General features: G+C 44.8%; 1 protein-coding gene across 8 annotated transcripts in view; it reads right to left on the bottom strand.

Annotated features, from left to right (window-relative positions):
• Positions 1 to 5,851: 5,851 nt before the first annotated feature.
• Positions 5,852 to 24,983, bottom strand: part of LOC116943607 (RELT-like protein 1) — a 52,579-nt gene continuing 33,447 nt past the window's right edge. For 4 of the 8 annotated variants that reach the window (XM_076067828.1, XM_032956607.2, XM_076067829.1 and 1 more), the window contains exons 3-7: positions 23,048 to 23,341; positions 21,455 to 21,541; positions 17,766 to 17,829; positions 11,465 to 11,680; positions 5,852 to 9,335 (exon numbers count right to left, since the gene is read on the bottom strand). In XM_076067828.1, coding sequence (XP_075923943.1) covers positions 9,155 to 9,335; positions 11,465 to 11,680; positions 17,766 to 17,829; positions 21,455 to 21,541; positions 23,048 to 23,297 — 798 coding nt within the window. In that variant the 5' untranslated portion in view covers positions 23,298 to 23,341 and the 3' untranslated portion in view covers positions 5,852 to 9,154. The remainder of the gene's footprint in view (positions 9,336 to 11,464; positions 11,681 to 17,765; positions 17,830 to 21,454; positions 21,542 to 23,047; positions 23,342 to 24,983) is intronic. The other 4 variants (XM_076067831.1, XM_032956608.2, XM_076067830.1 and 1 more) reach the window with 1 other exon arrangement.

A 24,983-nucleotide genomic window follows, 5' to 3' on the forward strand; every position in this document is an offset into this window, starting at 1 on the left:
TCCCTGGACAAGAATACGGGTAAACCGTATGGGTTGACAGGTCTGGGATAGTGCCTAACTCCCTTCGGCCCAGCTACCCATAGATAATTAAACACAATATCATAATGGTATTGGTCAAACATCACAATGCTGAATAATTACCCGCAAGTTACTCGATTGGGATTGAACGTAACGACATCACCCCCTACTGCGAAAACGTGGCAGGACCCCCGCTGAAAAAAAGAAAGTGTTGCGAGTGAGTGATTGTATCTTGGGTAAAGAAATGTAAACAATCATGATTAATAATAATCCTGTCCAAAGCTCAAGTCCTTATCTTTTCCTCTGCCCATGACTGACTGCCTCACGCTACAAAATAAACACGGCCACTGTTTCTGTACAGATGCCCTCGCATTTAGAGGCTACGCCAGGCGGTCGGAAACCAAAACAAGATTAACTATATATTTTTAGAATTCGGTAAAAAGTAAAAACCTCAACATTTCAAGGGCCGCAATGCACTGTGTGGTGAATACGAGACGGTGGATCCTTAATAATAACTGTCACGAAGCAGTTACTGAAAGAGTCGCTCCATAAGGCTCCGAAGCCGCAGGTTGCCGACCCCTGGGTTAAACAAATCCAAACTGTATTAGTGGACGTGCGATTGTCCAAGTTTTCTACTCGTAATCCCCCCTTGCCCCACCTCAGAAAACGTTGAGACATTGGCCGGACACCACCACCACCACCACCGCAGTGGCACCACAATTTAAAACACCCTGTCCCTCCAACCGCCAAATAAGATATCAAGGCCATCATCGGACACTGCTTGTGACCTCGAGGCTCTGAGGCATGAGCTCATGAATTCTAATGGTGAACCCAGATGTAATAAAATAGCCATTCGTCAAACTCCTAATCAGCTAGAAGGTTATATAAAGAGTGGTGGGCACGAATGCTATCTTGACAGCCGTTTTTTTGGGATTGAGGCCAGAATTCGAGAAGACTTGCGCCAGCAGCCAAGTTCAGCACCCTCTCTTCTATCCCAGCACTACAAACACGCCCCAGATATGCATTTACAGCTGAGTCAACTTAGGCAAAAAATATCCAATTTAATTATATTGTTTCTATTAATATTTCACGTGCTGGAATGAAATGTACATGGCACCAAACATTTATCTTTATTATTGGATATGCCCTAAAATGTAATGATTTTTCAAATCTATTGATTTGGACAAAATTAAGGTGAATTATTTTATTAGCTTCTAAAGATAAATGTATTTCTTAAGCATATCTTATTAAGTAGTGAATGAAAACCAGTGACTTAAATTGACAGTTTCCTTTTTACATTGCCTATTCTTTCTGATGTCAGATTCTTTACTTGGCTACAGAGGCAGGAATTCCCTGATAACTAGATCTCCATAAGGGCAGTTCAACGATTTTGAACATACATTTTAAACGCTTTAAAGATGTAGATAATCATTAGTATGATCGTAGTGGCTTTTTTACTTGGGCGTAGTATGTCAACCATTAAGACTGTCTAACGTCCTAATATAAATAATGTCCACCTTTCTTGGGAGAAATGCTCGAAAAATACTAGTGTCGGACGTACTCAGACGATCTGACATTTCTTCATCTGCACTGGGAAAGTGATCCCGCATGTCTTATGTTCTTAACGTGTCGATAATTACTTTCGCAGATGCATTTAATGGGACGACGTTCAAATGTGATTGGGAGGTTGCTTAATTTGTAGAAGTATCCATGGTTAACAAAACACTTGGATGTCCATACTCCATTCGCATGGTCACTGGTTCACTCATTGCTGTGGTACCTGTTCAAAACGTATTCGGCGTTTTAACACGTAGACTTTCGCGACCAATATTATTAATAAAGGTTTTTTGTTTAGATCGCGTAAGTATAAATGTGGTGTAACCCTTCACCACCCGACAGCCGTCAGTAAGGGCTTTGTCACGTAAACAAAACGCCAAATAGTTACTTCGGCCTACCGGTGTGTTGGAGAGTAAATCCACATTTACAATTTTAGTACGACGTTTCGCTGGTAATTACATCCAGTATCAGACCGGAAGCAGGTGGATATCTTCACTATTCTGGCAAATCGCCCGATGATGCTGGATGTAATTAACAGCGAAACGTCGTACTACTCAAATTGTAAATGTTGTGGATTTACTCTCCAACACACCGTTGGCCTGAAGTAGTAACTATTTAGCGTTTTGTTTACGTGATAAAATCCCTTGCTAATTGGTGTCGGGTGAAGGGTTACGATACATTTACACTTACGCGATCTAACCCAAAAACATGTATTATGAGTATTCAGCGTTTATCTTCATCATCACCATCATCACTTTGTATGTACAGTTAGGGAGAAAAGTATTTGATCCCCTGCTGATTCATCTTCTGCTGATTGTGTACGTTTGCCCACTGACAAAGAAATGATCAGTCTATAATGTTAATGGTAGGTTTATTTGAACAGTGTTGTTGTTATTCTGTCACTCACTGTTCAAATAAACCTACCATTAAAATTATAGACTGATCATTTCTTTGTCAGTGGGCAAACGTACAAAATCAGCAGGGGATCAAATACTTGTTTCCCTCACTGTATATCACACCTCCCATGCTGTACACCTTGAGGCGCCCTGTGGCAAGGACCCCCTGGTGGAACACAGCACTGGCCGGTGGGGACGTGGTTATTAATATTATGAACATTTATATTTTACTTATTTATCCAGGAAAGCCATGCCGAGTCGTAGGACGCCTTTTGCAGGAAAATCCTGCATTTGGGGTTTTTTTACTTGAATTTGTTTCAAAACAATGAATGAGTGGAAATAACCTCGGAAGCGCCCAGAGAAATCCCAACGCATGCGAGTGGGCAGCGATGTGTCCCCGTGCAAATGTAAACACAGATGCCAATTCGTCCACTTGCTGTACATCCCTCTCCTGGCGAGCAAGCGCACCGCGACGGAAAGGGAATTTCACAACATTTGTGCGACCAACCAAACCTCACTGCTGCTGCCTCCAGTGCTTATAAGCATGCACCATCACCACCCGGCCCAATCTTGCTTGTACTGTACGCCTTCCCGAATACGCTGTTTAAAAAAAATAATAATCAAATTTGGACCGTGATGCCATCACACACTGACTACCCTTTTTTTTCTAATCATGTTAAGAGGATATTTTGAAATGTTCAACTGTGAAGCATACGACGCAAATTCGTACGGCTAATACACCCACGGTATTAATCAGGGTGGCCTCTGGCCCTCCAACCATGACCCCTCTGCAACGAGAGAGGCAAACGCGGCTACCCGCAGAATTGTGATTGACATGACGCTTCCGTGTCGCCACGGCAAATACTGCCTTGGCCAAGTTTTACTGCCTTGCTCAAGCTACCATTGTGTTGAAATATCGGACCTATGCGGTATACTTTATTTATATTTCGTTCTAGAAATGACACTCTTATCTTCTTTGGTTCTTTCGGTAAAGTCACGTAGAATGAGAATAAAATAATAAATTGATAAAATAAAATAACACAATAATATTCTCACGACGTTTAAATCGAAATTTACACTCTTATCGTTTTATTGTTTGTTGTTGGAGCTTGCTGAGCCGCGCCCTCCTGGGAATGTGGGAAAAAAGCGCTTCATAGCTCATCGGATTCCTCCTTGAGTCTACAAAACAAAAGATTCTGAATTGCTTGGCCACGTTCGCGACGCACCGTCAGCACTGCCACCTCCACCCATGCACTACGTTACAACCACCGAGCAGGGGAGCGTCACAGATGAATCAGCGTCGACGCTTGTTTAGCAATGCAAATGGTGAGCCAAGCACACACACACACAGGGGATTGTTTGCAGCGATTCGGGGATGTACTCTTAATGAGCATCACACAGTTTAAAGAAAGCCCCATCAAATGTTTGAGTATTAAAATAATGCGTAAGTGGATCATGGTTGCGAACAATAATTGTATTCAATGTTGTCCTCACAAAAAAGCTGGCGAATACACTGGAGTGGTAAATATTCAGTATACATTTTCACCGGGCAAACTTGTGCATAAAATTTTTTTTGACAATTTTGTTTTATTGAATTTCAGTAGAAATAAATGCTTTTATTCCACGTCGGGCGTGTAGAGTACTCTATATAGCCACGACATATTATTAAATTTGCATGCGTGTTAAAGATTGAAAAATAAATGGCATGCAATGAAATACAGCACATTATTTCAATCCGTCGTTAAAATAATGAACACGGACTGCAAGAATCGAGACGTGAAACGTTTTTTTTTCTGAAAGTGAATGTTCGGGAAATAAAAAAAAATTGTAACCAGTTTACTTTAAAAAAAATACCGTATAATATAGACATCAGAGCAATGAAATAATCACGACTCTTGGCATTCTTTATAAAACGACACTCGTGTATCAATCGGACCAAGTCAACTGGTCCCAAAATGTACGCTCGCACCCTGTGCAATAAAATCGTTAACGCCTTCCAAGGACTCTTCCGTGTGATGTCCCAGACTTATTTGTGCTCGGTGTGCATTCGGCGGTGTCTGACAAAGTTGACAATTCAGCACACGCGCAACAAACACACTGCTCAACTACCTAAAAATAAATCCATATGCTGAGTTGGCAAAAGCAAGCCATCTATCTGTCGTATGCAATTGGAGAAGCAGTCGCGTGTGCCCAATGTAAAAATGCCTTCAAGCCCATTGGGTTGTACGGAGAAGTGAGTTTTAATTGAGTTGTCTTTTTTTTAAGTGAACTCGGTGCCAGAGAACTGTTGAGAAAATGTAACCCCCATCCTCCCACAGAAGCTGTGCTTCTTATTGCCCAGCCTCATGGCACCAATATATAGGGCAGGTATCCCTCGAATTACAAACGGTTCGGTTTACGAAATTTTGCGTTAACGCAATGTGACAGTCATTCCAACATGCAGATCTTTTAGCGAGTGCCCTGAAAAAGTGAAGTATTTTAGTTTTAAATTAATTATTGTTCAATCGTATTCATATTATAATTTTAGTATTGTGAAAAGTGATGTGTATAGTTTTTATATTAGGAGCAGAATTAGAGCGACTATCCGAAACCCATTCTTAAATTTTCGTATTCAATTAATGGGAAAAAACTTTTGTATTTACGAAATTTACGTTTTTTTTAAAGAACGCATCCTTTCGTAAATCGAGGGGTACCTGTGAAGCAGTACACTATACACGTCGAAATGGAAGCACAATAATTATAAACCAATCATCCCGCCATCATCCAAACAGGGTAACGTTCAATTAAAGTATTACACTGCAGAAAATATACAATTGTAAAAAAAAAATCTAAAATGACAGCCAGCTGAAAAAGAGGGAGCGGGTACAGGTGACAATTGGTGGAAATGGACGTGGCTGCACGAGTGATTACCGCCAAGTCAATGGACAAAGTAGGAAAGAAATTACGGTAGTGCATTTAGGTTAACACGCATCACAGCCACTCGTCAAAGATATTCCACATTCAACGTTGGAGGCTGTGAAGATACGATGCTGTAGTGTGCGATGCAGTATATTGAGCGACGTATCCAATGATTTCTTCTTTAAGCGTTACGGGTGTGCAACTTTGTGTCAATTTCATCGATTATTATCGAATCGTAGACTCAACGATGCATGCAACGACCCGTCTAGAATCGCTGTTTTTGAGAAAGTGTCCAGAATGAATTTGATGACGTGACCCCTTGCAGTCACTAAAAGGCCGCTACATTCAACGCATTGGATAAAAAAATGTATTATTGAATCGAATCTCGAGTTGCGAAGGTAGGGCGATGATTCGTTGCACCCTGACTCAACATGGTGCAAAAACATATATATAACTCGATAAACCCCACAAACACACAACAGTCTTGCTCCAACACACACATGTAAAGTGTTTAATCCATGACGGGCAAATGTATATACACACCTAAATGGTAAGTATGTTTGTCAATATAAGAGAAGAGGTTAAGTATTTACTGCGGAAGGAAACGTCAGAAAGTTGATTGATACAGAACATTGCAGCACTGCCATTTGTGGCCTTGTTAATCATGGCATGATGAACCTATGGGCAGTTTTTTTTTTAAATCCGCCCGCCTCTGTACACCCGGCAGTATGAATGGGGGGCACACTCCTACAGTTATTCGATCAGCTGGCTGTGGATGTATTGGCCAGCGCGAAAGAGTGGCCCAAGGTACCCTCAAGAGGAGCTCTCGAGAGTGTCCTGCAGTTGAGGCCCTTTTCACCAGCAGTGACTGCCACAGTCCTGTGCCTAGGGCGACTCCCTCGGCATGGAGAATTCTTGCACCCACACCGACGCAACTGAGATTTTAACACCCAAAAGCTGCAGCACTGTGTTAAGCATGACTTAACGCGTGAGCTTAATTGCGACGGTATGAAGCGGGATTCATCTAAATGGGTTTGGTTTCAATATTGTCTCCGTAATTTCGGCTCCTATGGCCAAAACACTCAAAACAGCGGTGGCGCAAGGCCTGGAATTTATATGGTGCTGTAATTTCAGCGACGAAAATACACCGAACCAGAAGCAACTACCAGCGTTGTGAAAAAAATAAATGGTCTGAAGCCAATGGTACGTTAGCCGTTTCATCGAAAATAAATCCGTTATAACGTGAAGGTGGAAATTCAGTTTGCGAGGACTAGCATTCGATTGTAATTGATGGGCTTCAATCTGTCTGGTCCACCTTGTAAAAAATTGCAGCCAAGAATCCAACGTACGTGGAAACGCCTTGATTTGACCCTAAGCGACAGGCAATCCAGTAGGAACGTCATAGTAACAGGGTTAAGAACGATGCCAGTGCATATTTCAGGACAGCATCAATAAAACACAGTGCGATGTCATCACATGGATGGTTTCATTACAAGTACAACATAAATTATAATCAATTCCCCATCAAGTTCATTATAACAAAAAAAAACATTGGCTTTAGAAACTCCATACCCTATACGCCACATTGTGACTTTTGAATGAAAATTGTGTCATTTTATAGATAATAATTTTGTTTTTAATATTGTGCTTCGTAAGCTCTTAATACAATTACAAGACAATGCCTTTGTTTATTGCCATACATCTATTTTCATATAATCATGTGCACGAAAGTTCGAGTGGTGATTTGTTTTTGCCGAATGACATTATCCTCATGCAATAAATATATCAAAATAATTCTGCTGAATGGTAGAGTGTAACACGATTTCTACAGAGGTAAGAACCACATTTTCGCTTTGCGTCACGATTTTCGTTAACATGTTCAAGACTGCAACTACGAATCTTAACCAGACATATCACCACTGCCAGAAAACAGGAGACTACAGATGCGATTTAGGTGTGGATGTTGACATGGTTGATCTCACTTACAGAGCTCGAGAACAAAGCATTGAGGCCGCTTATACAACTCAATAAAATGTCACTCTATACGGTCTAAGGAGTAAGACCCACAAGGGAATGTAGGATCCCACAGCCATTCACGTGTAATGACAGCAAGCAGCCCTGTACGAGCAAATAGATTATACAGAAGGGAAAAAAACTAAATTCATACATAAATGTATATGATTACTATATTTAAACAATTTTGCATCAACACAAAGTTATTTGGATTTTCTCTCCGTTTTCTTAGGAAATATTTTTTTTGCTCTTAAGTATTGACACTAAGAAGGCTAAAAAGAAAAACTAATTCATGTACTTAACAAAAGGTTATTTCAAACAAACACGGTGTCATGTCAACTTACCACTTTTAAAATGAGCACTATACAGTGTGTGAGTTGTAAATCTACAGAATACGAATTCAAAGCTGCATATTAAAGCAAAACAAAACTCTATATGATACAGAGCTGTACAATGCTGGTCAAGGGAATTTGGCACCTGACTAGGCTTAAAACGAGCAACACAAAGCAATGGCGTAACTGCGTGGAATTTTACGGAATAAAGTGGCAGAACGAGCCGAACGCTAACGACGACACGTCAGGGACGTGGCCCACTCACGCTCAACTCATCCTCTAGAAAGTTTCTACGGCTATGACGGCCCTCCTGTTTCTGCCGTGTGTGAAAGGCAATCAGGTGGCAGAGGAGGTGACTCAAGAGGCCAGAGCCCCGGTGCAGGGTGCAGTAAAATGCTTAGGTTCGAATCCAGGCCTTTGAATAAACTGGGTTTCTCAAGTGTAAATTTATCAATGTTTCTCAGCCCAGTCCACTAATGAGTGCACAACAACAAATTGTCACGCGAAATAATTTGGCCTTGCATTTAATTTGATCGATTTCACTATCATGCGACGAGAATTACTCTCTTGTGGCAAGGGTGGGTGGGAAAAGTGCAACCCCCCTAATTTGTAGATCATAGGTCACTTCAATGGATTTAAGAGGTAGTTCTTTCGTATCTGCTTGAGGTGGGCGATCCTCTTAACAGGAAGGTCTGCACTGCTCTGAGAGAAATCCAAATTGATTATTCGTCTCAAGACGTAACTCCGATAGAATAGCTATAAAATTGTGGGGGGGAGCGGGGGCGGGGAAAGACAATGGGGTGAAAATGTTATGGTCATGAGTATAAATCATGAGCATTTGGCCACCATTTTCTGGATCTTTCTCCTCCTTTACAACCAAACAAAATTTGCATAATCTTCAATCTGCTTTTCATATCAACAAGTCAAGACAAGTAATAATTATAATGCGACTACAACAATACAGCCACTTTGTTGTGGTGATGCCAGCCCATCAAATAATTCCCGTGTATGGGGGGTAGTTCCTTATCCACGATGGCTGGCGGTCTTGAGCCAGTGGTGGTGGTGGAAATTCCACGTTTCATTGACAGGGACCAGTCTTTCCACAGGACGGCCACGGGTTGACTTCACAACAAGTGGTGCAGTCTCATTAGGTGGAGGTTTTTTTCTAACAACCATGGAGAGGCAATAACAAGGACGTTGATGATGACGGTGGTCGTAATGATGATGATGATGACGACATTAGTGATGGAGCTGGGTTGACCCTGGCTGGAATTTGAACGTGTTCTTTCACAACTGAGAACCACGCTGCTCAGGAAATTGACAAAATAGCCATTGTAAAATAATACAGAGCGTGCATTTTGCTTATTACTGTGATCAATATTATTGTAGTTATTAGTCGTAGACGAGGAGAATTGAGTATTATAGTTCGTATACGTCCGTTCAGGCCTTTGAGTCAGATATCGAGTCGTCTTTGCTTGGCGACCACGACTTCTTCCACTTGATGCGCGTTGGTGACAGGGGCTTAGCCTCCACTTCCGCCGTGCTGCCGTCCATGACGCTGGCTCGCTGATCCGACATCCCTTGCTTTCGGTCCCGCTCCGGGATTTTCATTACGCGGAACCTGCAGGACAGAGAGAGAGAGAGACAGAGAGACAAAAGATGACCCAAGTTGTTCGATAATGAAAAGAAAACATCGGATAACAGCGGCAACGGGCATAGCAACCAGCTGAAATTTTGTTATGCGTTTTCACATTTGAGGAAAAACTCAGAAATTACAAAAACCTATGATTAACCCCACTATAAACAAAAATAATTACACAACAGGCGACATTTTTGGCAATGGCCCTTTTCTGCTATGAACAAGGGCCAATGCCCAAAACATCACCCGTTATATATTTTTCCCTCTTTAGAGCAGCGCTATTGACGAATGTGTTTAAGCTTTGTTATTTGTGCTAGTGCACCATTGCCAACGCAGTATGAAAGTACAAAGCGAATACATTTGAGAGATTTTAACATATTGTTTCTTTTTTACCAAATTGTATCTGATGCTAGACTTCTGATTCACTTTTTTACATGCAAATAAGTTCATATTAAGTCAAAAATTGCCTTTAGGAGACATTGGATAGATTTGACATTGAAATAAGCTACACGTACTGGATTCTATCCAATCCGAGTCGAGAACGTTCAAGACACTACTGTAAAAGAAAGAAGTGAATCACAGCACCGTACACCAAGCCTAGTCGTGGCAGTTAAACAGAAACGACTGTGTTGCGGACAACGGTGAGTTTACTAGACGTAATCTGACTAAAAACAAATAAAGTTGGGACTGGGATAAGTTATTTATCCTCCTGTGAGTGGACACAAAGTGGACGTTTCACAAGTTGTTTTATTGGCACCGTCGTTAGTTTCAGCACGTTGTCCTACGAACCAAGCGAGCTCAATTCAATTCCCAGCCGTGGCTAACATTAACAGCGAGTAATATCTCAGCTGGTCCTGGGCCCTCCCCGTGACCAACCCACGCTGACGAGCGTGGTGAAGTATGGTAAAAAAAAATCCCCATTACTGTACCAATATGGCTTGGGAAAACCTTAATCCTGCAGTGGATAAATAAAGGACCGTGCATTATTCGTATTATTACAAAGTGCATCTTTTAATTGATTTAATTTGTATATTTTCAGACAGTTCACCTTGTTGTGTTTTAAAATATGGTCCGAGAAAATCTGCAATAATCCATGATAAAATAAAAATAACGCACAAAATATACTTCGGCCAATCAAAGTGTTTTTGTTGTTGTTGCTTGAGTGGTGGAGGCTTTCTGGAGTAATAATGAGATATTGCTTTTGCAAGCACATTATCTGGGTGGCGTTAGCACCACACCCAGTCACCTTTAGCAAGCAGAGTCGCCCTCATTCCTTACAGGTGAGCAAGCTCTGTCTCATTTAGGGAGGTCTGGGTGGCCGGTCAGTGACTTGAATATTTCTCAAGAATCCGTGAGGCATCGGTTTTTAATGTTTACCAGCAGGAATGCACGACAAACCAAGTTCCTAAGCAGGCTACAGCAATGTATTCGTAAAAGAAAGACGTTGATTCATTATTTTATAAATAGGATTAAAATGGCATATGTCATAAAAACGATTGAAAGAAATCAAACAAAACAACGCCGTAACATACCGAGCGTCACCCTGCTGCTTTTACACGGCTAGTGCAGAAAAGTAAATTAAGCGCCGCGGGTAGTCAAGTGACCAGGATTAACTCTGGCACCATATGTTGAGTAGCCTTCTCTGCAATGGCAGCTGATGCCAAAGGGCGGGGTGTGTTTATTCAGCTACATTTTCCAGGAGGCCACATAACACAGTTTGTGTGCCAGACGTCATACGCCACGTGTACAGATGTTAACTCGTGGACATGTGACCACCGATCTCTACCTCTTGTCTCTAGGTCTCTCATCTCTCTCGTTTAGCTCACCTTCATCTCACTAATCGTGGTGGGGCATAACCTTTGGTGGGCCATAGCTCAGCGGGGCACTCTAAGGGGTCTTCATGGGCCACGTCTGGTGCGATCGAACCCCAAAAAAACCCCCTTAATTATGGATAATATTGGTCACGAAAGCGTCAGTGTTAAACAAAATAACCCTTCTATAAGGGAGTCTACATTATCGGTGACGGGATTGACGTGGACGCCGGCATCGACAAACAAATAAATAGCAAAGACGCACAGACACACGGCGTGATGTAAAGACTCGGCACCCACCTTCCCACGGCCAGCACCGTCTTCTCTCCAGGCCGGAGCGGCCGTGCGCCGCCTTTGTTACGGCTCTGGCTGCGCGCCTTGCCGGCTGCCTCCTGCCACTCCTTGGTGCAGCGAGCGCAGCCTGAGTTGGATGAGACCCCGTGGATCGTGTGGCTGTGCTTGTGCATGGCGTGCGAGTCGTCCAGGCTCAACACCGTCTGGTCCGGAGACGTGGGGCTGCGTGGGGATCAGGGTGAAGGGAACCACCACCATCATAATCATCATCATCGTCGTCGTCGTTAGAGTTGGGGCGATTAGCGAATAAGAGTCAAATTATTTGAGGAATCATTGCAATGGACTACTTGTTTACGGTCGATTACTCAGGCCCCTTTGAACATGGTAGCTGTGCTGACATTCTACCTAAACCCCCCCTACAAGCAACAGCCAGCAAGACAGAATGGCCATTGTGTCACCAAGCCCCACCTGTCACCTCCCGTCCAGCAGCACACACGGGTACAGCGGTGAGCCCTTATTACAACTATTTCCGTGTTCGCCAATTAATCGTGTAACTGAACTGACAGTCGGTAGAGTACTCTTAATCCAAAAGCCTGGCTCTAGTCATCATATTCAGTCGCGATGAAGCAACTGCTCGATGAAGACTTCTTCAAACCCCTTCACCACGTTCCACGATTATGCAATGCAACAACCCATCTAGCACTGGCACGCACGAGCGGATTTCACGGGAACAATTCCGTGGTGGACGTCCTCTCAGCCGTGCACGCCCTCTCTGCTCCCTCCGTTAGTTGAGGGGATGTCACGAAAATAAATAAAAAAAACTTGACAACCCACAATATTTATTTGTATTTTTAAGAAAACCCACGCAAGCCTCATTGGAACACTCTACAATCCGCATTATTTGATCACCTCCCACACAGGTGGCTTTACAATGCACTTGCTAATTCACATGTCATACACTTAAAACTGCCTACCACCACAAAAGGCACTTTTTTAAACAATATTTTGTGGGTTATAAAAAAAAATCCAGGACAACCTTCAGTTGTAATGTAATATTAGTGGTACACAATTAATTCTCACGCACATGCTCCAGTGACTCAATGCACCATTTTCTCTACGTGTACTGGACATCGACAGGAAATGCACTTTAGTACAGGACCACGATTATGTACGGCCAGCAGAGGGCGCAGCCACTGTGATTCAAACACGTGATTGAAAGGGAGTCAGAACAATTCCCTGTTCAAATCGACATTGAGGAAGTGGTCGGTGATCTGTTTTGAGAAATTCCTCGTCCCTTTGTGTTGACTTCCCCACCAAGTGGGACTCATTTATCAACCCCCCAGGGATGATGGGCTAAGTCAACCCCTGAACTAGTATTTTAGCTTTCGATTTAAAGCTTTCGTGACTGCAGGGATTCATCTTCTGGGTTCTTTCGGTAAAGTCACGTAGAATGGAGATAAAATAATAAAAATAATAACAGCCTAGGCTACTTGTGTTGTGGCCGAAACGTCGTGAGAATTTTATTGTTATTATTTTTATTATTTTATCTCCATTCTACGTGACTTTACCGAAAGAACCCAGAAGATAGTATTTTAACTCACGACCTTCCAATAATGGTGAGCCGCTCGCTCTACCACTAAGCCACTTCCTAACCCAAAACTCAAATGAAACACAGCTCCTGCATAATTTAAGATTTTTGTTAAATTAATAATACAATAATATACCACAATAGAATTGCCGCACAATGGAAATGTAGACCCAATTGTAAATGATATGTTGCACCTAAGCTGTGTAATCTTGCTGTATAAGTACGGTAATCTCCATATATATCTCCATATATATAAAAGGCAAAGTTGTGATGATATGTTTAGCGTACTTCCCGACATGCAACAAACTCGAAATTTGCCATGTGGGTACTTTCCAGACTGTACACCATGCAAAAATTTTAAAAATACACTTTTTGGGGGGGGGGGGGGGGGCTCAATGCATTTATTTTGTGCACGGCAAGTGAGCTGTGACGTCAAATCTGTCATGTGACCCGCGCATGTGGAAGCGTAACGCATTGTAGTGTAGCGGTTAGCGTGCCGCGCTACGAACCCGGCGACCCGAGTTCGATTCCCGCTCACGGCCACCACCGGTGACGATTATTTTAACCGGTCCTGGGCCTCCCCTAGGTCGACTCAGCCTCAAACGAGTAACTGCTGTGGTGTGTGAATATCGCCACTACCCGGCGAAGCTCGTAACTTATATTTGGGCGCCACGGCGGTGAGATGTTAACTACCTCGCCTGGTATGCAGGAGGCCATGGGTTCGATCCTGACCCGAATGCCTGTGTATTTGGAGTTTGCGTGTTCTCCCTATAGTTGCGTGGAATTTTCTCCGGGTACTCCGGTTTTCCACTCCACATTTAGAAACATGCGTTTAGAGTATTCGGCTTCAATGAATTACCATATGACAAGCCACTTCGTTGAGCTATGATTTGGGGACAGTATGCTTCTGAAAATGAGCTACATAGCTCAGTGGCCTTTACCCGGTAAAAAAATAAAATAAACACGATGTGAGAAAGTGTTGCTTGTAAAAGCTGCGTAAACGTGTGCCGATTTGTGCCGCCTCGGTATTTGCCAAACGAATTTAGTTGCGAGTCATTTTAAGATTATTGGGTCCGGTCCGTGACATTATCGCCTGGTAAAAAAATAAAATAAACACAATGTGAGAAAGTGTTGCTCGTAAAAGCTACGTAAACGTGTCCCTATTTGTGCCGCCTCAGTATTTGCCGAACACATTTAGCTGCGAGTCATTTTAAGATTATTGGGTCCGGTCCGTCACATTATCGCCACACAACGAGCCGCACCTTCTGAACGATGTCACGCGGCGTTTAATACGCACGTGCGAACGCCGCAAAAACACGGGCCAATTATTAAAACGTAACCTGTGTGCGATAATGACCAGGAATTAATTTGTGTTCGTCCTCACGCTCCAGTGACACATGCATCGCCATTGCTCCACTTGTCAGTCTCTTTGGCGAGGAGGCGATATCTCGAAGCAACGTTCACAAATCTGCTTAACGAGGAGTGTTTTCAATCAGTGCAACATTTCCAGCCATTGACACATGGATGAAAAAAAAATGGACACCTACAAACCTGGTGTAGATTATAATGAGAGTAAAGCCAGCACTCTTAGCTGAAAATTACAATTTGATTTTAAGTCATTATAAATGCATAGACCACAATTTGTAACTGAGGTCTGGACACTTTAACAAAGAAAACGGAAGTCTGAAAGTTATCTAAACAAATGTGTAGAGATGCATGCAAGGAATTGCACACCTGTTACAGAAAGAGGAACACATGGATCACATCACAGAGATCTTAATGACTGTTAAAAAAATACGTGGGCTCAGAGAGAACACGTCACTAAAAGGGTTTGTGTAGCAGTTGGATGAGACTGATAACCGAGCAGCAGCCAGGGGAGGGATCGCCCCCAAGTGGATAACCACGGAGTTTGAGCGATGGGATTAGCTCGGGGCTAGAAGAGAAATGGATTATGGTATCACGGCATTGTGGAAACTGGCGACACGGGGGTAACCATCATCCACAAATTAACCGCAAACCCTTGCTGATCTCGAGTAGGTGCACAGACCATCGCACAAACTCCGGTCGTCCTTCCAGCGACTTTTGGCTAATCGTCGAACAAAGACGATCACTGCCACGCGCGTTTTCAGATGTGCTTCTGCAGCCGTCTGGAAGGCTCTCCCTTCCGATATTAGGAAGCCGCTGGAGCTATGAACTTTTAAATCTAAATTGAAAACGAATTTATTTAGACCTGCTTTTTGTGTTTAGCTTGTTGTCCTTACCCCATGGCCTCCAATTAGCACGGTTGGCTACGTCCGGTGCAAAAGAAGTTCGACACGCATACATACACAGCTGAAGTAGCTCTCCGCACGCGGAGCGAAACGTCGGACATCGTGCTGAACAACACGCGGTAATAGCCCGAAAATGCAGCGGAGAGCTGTACAGCGCGGCACAACGGCGAAAACCGACGTAGGAATTGAAGCAATGCCGGGTGTAGTTCACGAGATGGCACCCAGAGCCAAGCCCATTGCTATGATGGAGGCTCATGCTGGTGAAAATGAAGCTGCGTCTGAATAACAACAAAAAGCTCTCTGGGAAAACTCTTTGTATCCGAGAAACCTCGCTGTGACCCATTGCAACCGAGATCAAACGACTGAGCAGAACAATTGAATGTTCGGGCTGCTCAGGTTGCGGCGGGTGTGAAAATGTTCCAACACAGAGTGGATCACATTGTGTGTTCTACCGACTGTCGAGTTCAATGGAACATTCATGAAAACACCACCCAATTGCCCCCTGCACCACTGCTCATTCCAGTCACGCGATGGTTAATGGGTTTTTTTTGGTGAGCTTATATAAAATAGGCAGAGAGCAATGGGAAATAACTGTTCGATAATAACAGCTTCATAACAATAACAGTGTCGTTGAGGAAAAAATGTCAGTTTGCCGTTGACTAACGTTAGGGAGCCATTGGCTCGTTCACAATTTGTATTAAAACGGCGAGGCACTTACAGATACCCCACTCATAGGATATGGAGAAATCATAGGAAAAAACAACAATTTATTTCAAAGTCTCTGCACACCTCCCACCTCAATAAACGTATTAAATATTGTAACACTCTCCTCTGTAAAATGTGGGGACATCACTTTTCACAATACTCAATCGCCTTTGCAGAAGAAAGTTAAGAGGGTCAATAGATACGAATGGGGTATCTATAAAAGGCTCACCTTGCATGTGTTCACAAAGTGACTTAATTTAGCCCTGAGTTTCAAGCAGGGCTACCAATTTAAAACATCAATAATACGCTCTCAAAGATACGCATAAGATCCACTAATCTACGCGCAAAAGCATAATAATGTCCTTTATTTATCCAGGAAAGCCTTTCAGAAGGGTTCTGAAATGGAATATTTGGCCAATTCCATTGATCCATCTTTGGCTTGCGGCAGCGACCCACTTATATTAGGGGATAAGACTCTAAACTCCGCACAGATGGAACGCAAAATCCCTTTCTGTACTCCCGCTTTGCAACCAAACCCAAGCAAAGAAGCACTTAAAGGACTGGTCTAAAGATGCTTCTGTTTACCGATGATTAAGCCCAGCCAAGACAGTGCGGCTTAAGCAGACTTACTCCTATTGACACAACAGATTCCACGGTAAACGAAACAAATTTAGGACACGAAACAAATTTGTACTGGAAAGCTTCAGCCATGGGCCTGGGTTAAGGCTTTGTCCCGAGTTCCGGCCAGCTCCGGTCTCGTGCCGCTAGCCGTGCGCGTACACATCAGGTCACGTGACCTTGCCCGGCCTCTCTGTGTGAGCGGGTGGATTGCGGGGTAGGGGGACAGTCCCATTGGGACAGACAGAAACTACTTCTGTGGGCTCATCGATCGAATTCCGCACCCGGCTTAGGCACAAAGACAACAAATCGTAAGGCGGGGGGGGGGGAGGCTCACGTACTACTCCTTTATCTCGTGGGTGAGTCCCAGCCAGAAATGGACACTGCCCAAAACGATACGAGAGAAAATACTTCAGCCCCAGCGCTGGGAAAGCATGCAGTTACTCTGCCAACGGGCGTGGGCTGACACGAGACACCGTCGTCGATTGGACGAATGGTGCAACATGAAAAAGAAAAGAGACGAGTCTACTTGCGTAGGTTTTTGCGGTTGTGCCCGTACAGCTCTCCGAAGTGTGTTCGGGTCGCACCGCGTTATTATTTTAGCACGATCACCGGTGTTCCGCTCCACGTGCTCGGAACTAACCGCAGTTCGTGATGAGCCTTACCTGAAATAAAGTGAATGACTGACTGAAATTTCTTCATGCACCAATCTGAATTCGGTTCATTTCCCGACGAAGCTGAATGAATTCAGTTCCTGAAGAACAAGAAGCTCCCAGCAGGCGAGCGAAACGCCGAGCGTAATACAGTAAAACCTTGGATTGCGAGTAACTTGGTCTGCGAGTGTTTTGCAAGACGAGCAAAAAATGTAAGTAAATATTAATTTGATAAACGAGCGAGGTCTTGCAATACGAGTAGTACGTATACGCTTTGTCTGCCAAGCGTCACGTGATCACAACTGATATACGAGTGCTTTGGATTACAAACACGTTTCCGGAACGAATTATGTCCGCAATCCAAGGTTCTACTGTAATGCCGGAGAACGCGTGGTAGCTGCAAAGACGTCGCTGAATGACAGAGGCGAGTCTGATAAAGAATGATACAGTGTTCAATGAGCAGCGTTTAATACCTCTCAAGGCTCACGTCCGGTTCACACTGCTCAGCTTGCATCTCCTTGAGGGCCTCGGCATTGGCTGCAAGAAATAAAGCAAAGACTTATGATCTCGGGGTGCAATGAATATTCACTTCGTATGAAAATTTGTCCAAATGCATATTTACGAACAATATTTAGAGAAGAGGTGAGATATGAAGACGAAAAAGACGAGAGATAGAGGGAGACAGCGAGAGCCAAAGAGAGAGGCAAGACGCACAGAGACGGATGCAGATGGAGAGACGCGGACAGAGGAAGCACGGGAGACTGTTGGATGGAGAGTGAGGGACAGACACAAGGAGACACAGAGATAGGAGGAGACAGAGAAGAAAAAAAAACCGAGGGAAACAGAGAAACTTTCAAATGTATTGAACAAAATATATTTTTAAAATATTATCTTACTTTGAATCGGATCGCTAAATAGCTAGTAATACATTCATACTTGACTGCACGTTGAAAAGTGCACATGTTGAGCGCCGACAGACTCAATGGATTTTTGTTAAACAGCATTCCACTGGATTCCGTGTTCAGCCCCCCGAGTATAAAACCGGGTTCTCAAGTGCAGCCGGTTGATGGCCACAAACGATTATATATATAATAAAAAAAAACACACCCATTAAATACGGTTCTGCACTTACTTTGCCAAATTTATCCAGCTCTGACAATATACCTATCAACTCATATGGTTTACCCGTATTCTTGTACAGGAAAATAGAACTTTCAGGTCCATACGGCGTACAGCCGTTTCAATGCAGGCAAAAATATATGTCTTCTTTGTTTGTGTTTCTCCCTTGTGATGGGACTTTGTAGGATGAACATTGAGATTAAGAAGGGCACGGGGTGACCAATAAGGTCTGACTTGGTCTGTAATAAGGCAGACACAAGGAGTTGACAGGAATGTAAGCATACAAACATTTTGGTTTGATTGCCAGGCCAGCGGACATCTCTATCGCAGGGAGCACGGCCAAAGGGCTGTGCCCTTAGTGTGGCTAAGAGGGTACTTGAAAGCATCTCTCTCTAAAACAGGGAGTTGAAGGACTGCCCTGCGATCGTTCCCGAACAGACATTTCCTTATCTCAAGACGTGACACCGATAGCACAACTGGAATACAATTGGGCATTTCAACACCACGAAGCGTGCAGTTTTACAAGTGTGAAACTGACGAGATGCTATGAGTCACGCGTGACTTCAAACCAGCGTTGTCCGATAAGCTTTCAAGTTTCCTACCGCACATCGAAATGTCCTGCCTGCCTCGTCTCTGTGTTCCCAACAAGAGCCAGGACAAAAACGTTGGGTACTCAAATGTATTTTCGAATATAATAACAATTTCAAGCATGGCTATCAATTTCTAACAACAATATGCTCTCTAAGATACAGGCAGGTCCACCAATCCATAAGCAAAATCCTAATAACGTTCTTTATTTATCCAGGAAAGCCATGCCAGTCGTGGGGGTTGTTTGACCATACTTCACCACGCTTGTCCAATGCGTTTTGGTAAAGGGATAGTGGGAGAGAGGGGTTCATGATCTGTTCAGATATCGCTCGCCACTCACGTTGGCTGTGGCTGGGCATGAAACTCACGTAACCAGGTTCGTGGTGAAGTGCGCGTGGCACTACGCCACACTGCTCTCCTTCGTTGGTAAGGTGCTATTAATTATAGTTAAAGTAATGCAGTCGTGCTATATTTAGGCGGTTTGAAAGAGATTATGAAATCATACGAAGCATTATGCCGGCAAGCTGCCTGTCCATGTCAAATTTGAAAGGGCTAATCATCCTAATGAATACAGATGTAGTGACATCGCGGGATGTCACTGTGTAATGCCGGCCCTAGAGGGGCTCGGTGAGCGCTTATCGACAGTGCTGGATGGCCCCACGCTCGGCGTGCAGTGCCGGCCCCTACAGGATAGGGTGTGGGAGTGCCGGCCATGAAAATGGGGTTACTAAGGGCCGTGGCACTCTGGTTGACCCCAGAGGACACGTGACCGGTTAAGTCTACACAGGGGCCCCAAGTGGGGGTACGGGGTGGTCACGTGTCAGGGTCGAGATCCTACTCGAGGATTCTGGAAGGTGGGCGTGGCCAAGGGCAGAGCCAGACACAGTCTCCAACACGTGGACCTGGACCCGAGCTGTGGTCCCGGTCCGTTGTAGCGAGTTACGTTGTAATTAGTGTAGTTAGCCTGGCTGTCACCACCACAGGCTGCTATTCTGTTAAGGGGCAGTTACCCTGTGTGTTGGTGTTAATTAATGTGTTGCCTCCAAAGAGTACGTCTCGGTTGAATTCACTACATAATTTCAAATAAACTGACTGCAAAGTTTACAACTGTCACTGAGTATAATTAACTAGATTTGAAGTTTCGTGACTGCAATGATTCATACTCTTTGGTTCTTTCGGTAAAGTCACGTAGGTAAAAAAAAAATAGTGATTTGATAAAAATTTTTTACCTATGTGACTTTACCGAAAGAACCAAAGAGTATAATTAACTATCTCACGATTTGGATGAATGGCCTTCCCAATGGCTCCTTAAGGTTAGTAAACCGCAAACTCTGACATTCCTTTAACAATGAAGGTGTTATTGTTATGAAGCTGTTCATATAAACTCACCAAAACAACATTTATCATCACATGTCGAAAATGAACATTGGTCAGAATACTCACGAAGGTTCGACCAAAGCGGAGATGGAGTAACCAAACCAAGGCATGCATAAGAGTTAGCTGCATGATGAAGATGACCAAAGTACATTGGATTCCCTTCATCCTGTCAGATCTCAGAAGCTAAGCAGAGTTGAGCCTGGTTAATACTCGGATGGGAGACTCCGTGGGAATACCAGGCGTGGTAGACTTGGGAATGCGAGGTGGTTGGGAGATGGCAGAATGGCAATGGGTTGAATCCATCTGTGTGGAGATTTGAGTGTCACCCCTTCGTATGCATGTTGGAATTTCCCTGGCGAATCCAGTATCCTCCCACACGAAGCCAAATAGCCATTCATGGAACTGGCCAGACAACGCAACGCAGCAGCACCCTCCTACATAAGTCTTGAGACCCAGTGAGGCTATCGCTTGGGTAAATAACGATTGAGCGAGCGGCTCGCAATCGTTAAAGTTGCGAGTTCCAATCCTCATTGCAGGATGACTCAGTCAATCTTCCCTCTGGGGTCGACACAATGAGTACCACTCTTTGGGGGTGGTCAACAGCGATTGTCCTCCAAGAGAGTCTCGCCCCTGTCACAGGAACCAGGAATTTCCACCACAGGCCCAGGGGCTGTAAACGGGAGATGAGCACTGCCTCGAAGCTCATTTGGAGCGGAAAATCACTCCGAGTTGATAAAGCCAGACGGCACCTTGACTTAAAGCTTTCGTGCATGCAGGAATTCATATTCTTGGGTCTTTCGGTAAAGTCACATAGATATAGGTTCAAAGAAAATAACAACAAAATAACAAACAAAAAAAACTACTACGTTTCGATCGCAACGCAAACGGTCGTCTTCCGACCGTTTCGATCGCAACGCAAGCGGTCGGAAGACGACCGCTTGCGTTGTGATTATTTTCTTTGAACCTATCTACGTGACTTTACCGAGAGACCCAAGAATGGCAGACGGCACCGTTGCGCCGAGAGCGGGCAACGTTTCGACGGACGGACGGACGGACGGGTGGAGGCGAAGAAGCTCACCGGGGTTCTCCGTGATGAGTCTCGCGATGGCTCCCACCGTGTCCTCGTGGCCCTCGAAGCCTCCCTTTACGCACGTGTGTCCGTTTTCTGCGCGGTGAGAAGACAAACGCGACAGAGGCAACGGTCGTTCGCCACCGTCGCCGTCGTACGTCGACGTTTAAACGCCAGCGCCTCGAAAGGACTGGCAGATCCCGCAGAGTTGACAAAACCGCCAAATACGCTGGGCTGCGAGATTGCCGAACAGTACAGCAAGTGGGTTTTCTGAACGCGTCTGCGCGCACCTGCCGAGTGTTTATCCCCATCTGGCACTCCAGTATCTTCGTACTTGCAAAAAAAAAAGTCTTAAAATGTAAATGAGACTCGGTCATGTGTTTTGTACATTCTACTCGATGTGTATCTACCATTCACAATTGGGTTGCCATGTGGGCAGCAGGTTACAGTAGGGCAATGGCTTCTAGACTTTAACAACGCAGAGCGTTACACCCCTCGGACTCGTTAGTTTTCTACCCAGGGCTCCGCGTTTTCGTAACGCATGCCAAACGCTCCTTGAAAAATGGAACTTTCCAACTATTTGTCGAGACAAGAAGGTAAACGGCGTGGCGCTGCGAATCGCTTTCGCATAGCTACCAACAGCGGGCGCTCTAGAGAGCCTTTCGAGAGGGGTGTTTGGTCCACTCTTCCACACTGGCCAGACATCTTGAACGGCCGTGACTTCCCACACTTTACCCCACCACACGTGACCTGCCCATCGACAAACTGTGGTGGGGGGGGGCGAATACAAAAAAACCTTGACCATTGTTTCATCTGCCGCGCAGAGCTAAAGAACCGGTGACCACTGGATTTAATATCCGGTGCGCCAACCGTTACACCACGGCGGCAAGTTAGAAGGACAAATATTACGACAGCTTCAGTGAGCGTTTTAATTTGTTCAGCTGGCGGAGGCAGGAGCCGAACGTACCAGCTTTGCAGGTGAATAAACCGCGATGTGCCGAGGCCTACGCCCGTGGACGATGTTGTCACAGGTGAGCGCTGCCACCAACAGCAGGGGTAGGAGCAGCAACCCAAACGAATAATATTCACATTCTAGTGATGCAGGCGCATACACGGGCACCGTAGTGGGTCCTTCGGTGAATCATAACCATCTGCTGCCACCTACATTATCAAAATGACTCCATCTGACCAGAGGCCTTCTCATTGGACCCTAAAATAAAAAAAGTAGAATTCATGATAAACGTCCTCTTCATAGTTTTGGCGGGTAAGGAACATTTATTTGGGACAGCGGAGGGCTCATAGTTGCCATGTTTCATTGCTGAACCAGAACTGGCGAATTGCTACATTTCAATCTGGGCAGCCACCCATGATTATACCAGAACCACGAGTGGAGCTCTATGCGATGGTCGTAGTGCAACCACCAATTTTATCCGCAGACCTTATTCACTCGGCTGCTGGATGAAGGCCTCCCCCACGCCGTGCAACTCGTGGGTTTAACTTGAGCACACTTCACCACACTCCCAATTCGGGTTTCCAGGGCTCCCGGGCGCGCGATTGGCGCGCCTATTGGCGCGGGCACGGAGCTCTGTGGCCACCTCTCACCGGCATCCTTGAGGTCCTCGTGCGAGGTCCCTGGCTCGGGCGTGGACGTGCAGCGGTACCCCTTCTTCTTGAGGATGTGGCACACGAGGATGCCGAGCAACCCCACGAGGATGAACGCCGGCACGAGGAAGACGGCGCCGTAGCTGCCGCCCGTGCCTGCCGGGGCATCCTCGCTCGGGTCCGTGCCATTCAACGCCATAACGTTGGCCTTGAAAGTGGCCTCATCCGTAGCCGAGGCCGCTACGGTCATAATATCGCTCCGATTTCCGCTGAAAGTGCCGTCTCCCGCCTAATCTGGTGGGGGGCGGGGCGAAACAATGTGGCGTTAACGGAGCACCGACTTTGATTTTCTCAGCGTTACGTGCGTTTATACACGTGCGCGTTCACAAGACGTACTCACCGGCATGGTAAAGTATGGTTAGTATGGTTAAGCAAACCCCCAAGACCGAAACGTCGTTGGAAGTTCCCTCATCATTCAGCTGCGGATAAACAAATGGGCTGCGCGTGTATGCACACGTGTGCATGTGCGGAGCGGCGGTATTGCGAAGCGGGCGAACAGACTTTGATTCTCAAGAGATGCTCAGTGATAACTGCACCGGCAAACCATCGCAGCTCGAGTCACATGTCAAATGTATGCCTGCCCATGTGTCCCAAATATGAACACCAAACGAGATGGGGTGCAACAATTCACTCAACTCCACCCACCCGTCTCCGCGCCCCCCTCCAAATTTTATTTTTAACGATGCGGTGCGTATAAGCGACTCTTGTGGCTGACGGGGTCAGCCATGCGTGTGGGTATCGGGGGTTATTTGATCATTCTTTACCACACTGGGTCAGTGTGAATCGGTTGAGGGAAGCACAGACGTACATGACATAAATACATTTTGTTGCACTGCCCTATGCTGCTCAACACGTAGCCCTGCACAAGACAATATATGCCATCGTTATAAGCCATGATCTATCCACTGCTGTAATGAAGGCCTCCCCAAGACATTGCCATCTTCCACGGTCTTGCGAAACAACCAATCACCTATTACCAACACGTGAACTGACCTCATTGCTCCTCGTGGGCATGTTCTCTCCATTGGCTGCCACTCCTTCATGAGACTTAAACCACTGGCCATTATCCCGCACCTACGATAGAGCGCGATTGGATACGTACGGTGCGAAAAAAGTTCAACGTACAGTAAAACCTTGGACTGCGAGCATAATTCGTTCCGGAAACGTGTTTGTAATCCAAAGCACTCGTAAATCAAAGCACTCGTATATCAGTTGTGATCACGTGACGCTCGGCAGACAAAGCGTATACGTACTACTCGTATTGCAAGACCTCGCTCGTTTATCAAATTAATATTTACTTACATTTTTTGCACGTCTTGCAAAACACTCGCAGACCAAGTTACTCGCAATCCAAGGTTTTACTGTACACACATACAAGACATGTCCTGCTCAAGCCCATTTCATTTTCTTGACAGTCAATGTGATGCAACTATTTACATGTCCTTTGATCCATGTGTTCCGCTTTTGTCTCGAAGTGGCTTTAAAATCATGCACGTCTCCATGCACCTTTGTGCACTGTTCAGCCGATGAAGTCCAAGTTAATAAATCGTTGACTCTTATCTTTGGTCAAGGTGAGATAAAATCGATACAGGTGCATATGCTTGTTTGTTGACAAATGTATTGGCAAAAACTGCCGATCCATGTTTGAGTCTCCTGCAAACTTTTGTACTAACTCGAGTCCCGTGTAATAAAAATAACCATGGCTGACTATTACATTTTTTTTCTTGTTTCCATATTTAAATCCTGTCAAGGTTGGCCGAAATAATCTTTTCCCTTCATCAAGTAAATGCCCTTGTATCGTAGCCAAGTAAATAACCCTCAGGAGAACAGAGAGACCATAAAAAGAGCTGCAAACAAGCACGCTCGGGCCAAAAAC

The sequence above is a fragment of the Petromyzon marinus genome, chromosome 18 (assembly GCF_048934315.1).
Source record: "Petromyzon marinus isolate PM22_M1 ecotype Great Lakes invasive population chromosome 18, UKy_Petmar_22M1.pri1.0, whole genome shotgun sequence".
NCBI classification, from domain to species: Eukaryota; Metazoa; Chordata; class Hyperoartia; order Petromyzontiformes; family Petromyzontidae; genus Petromyzon; species Petromyzon marinus.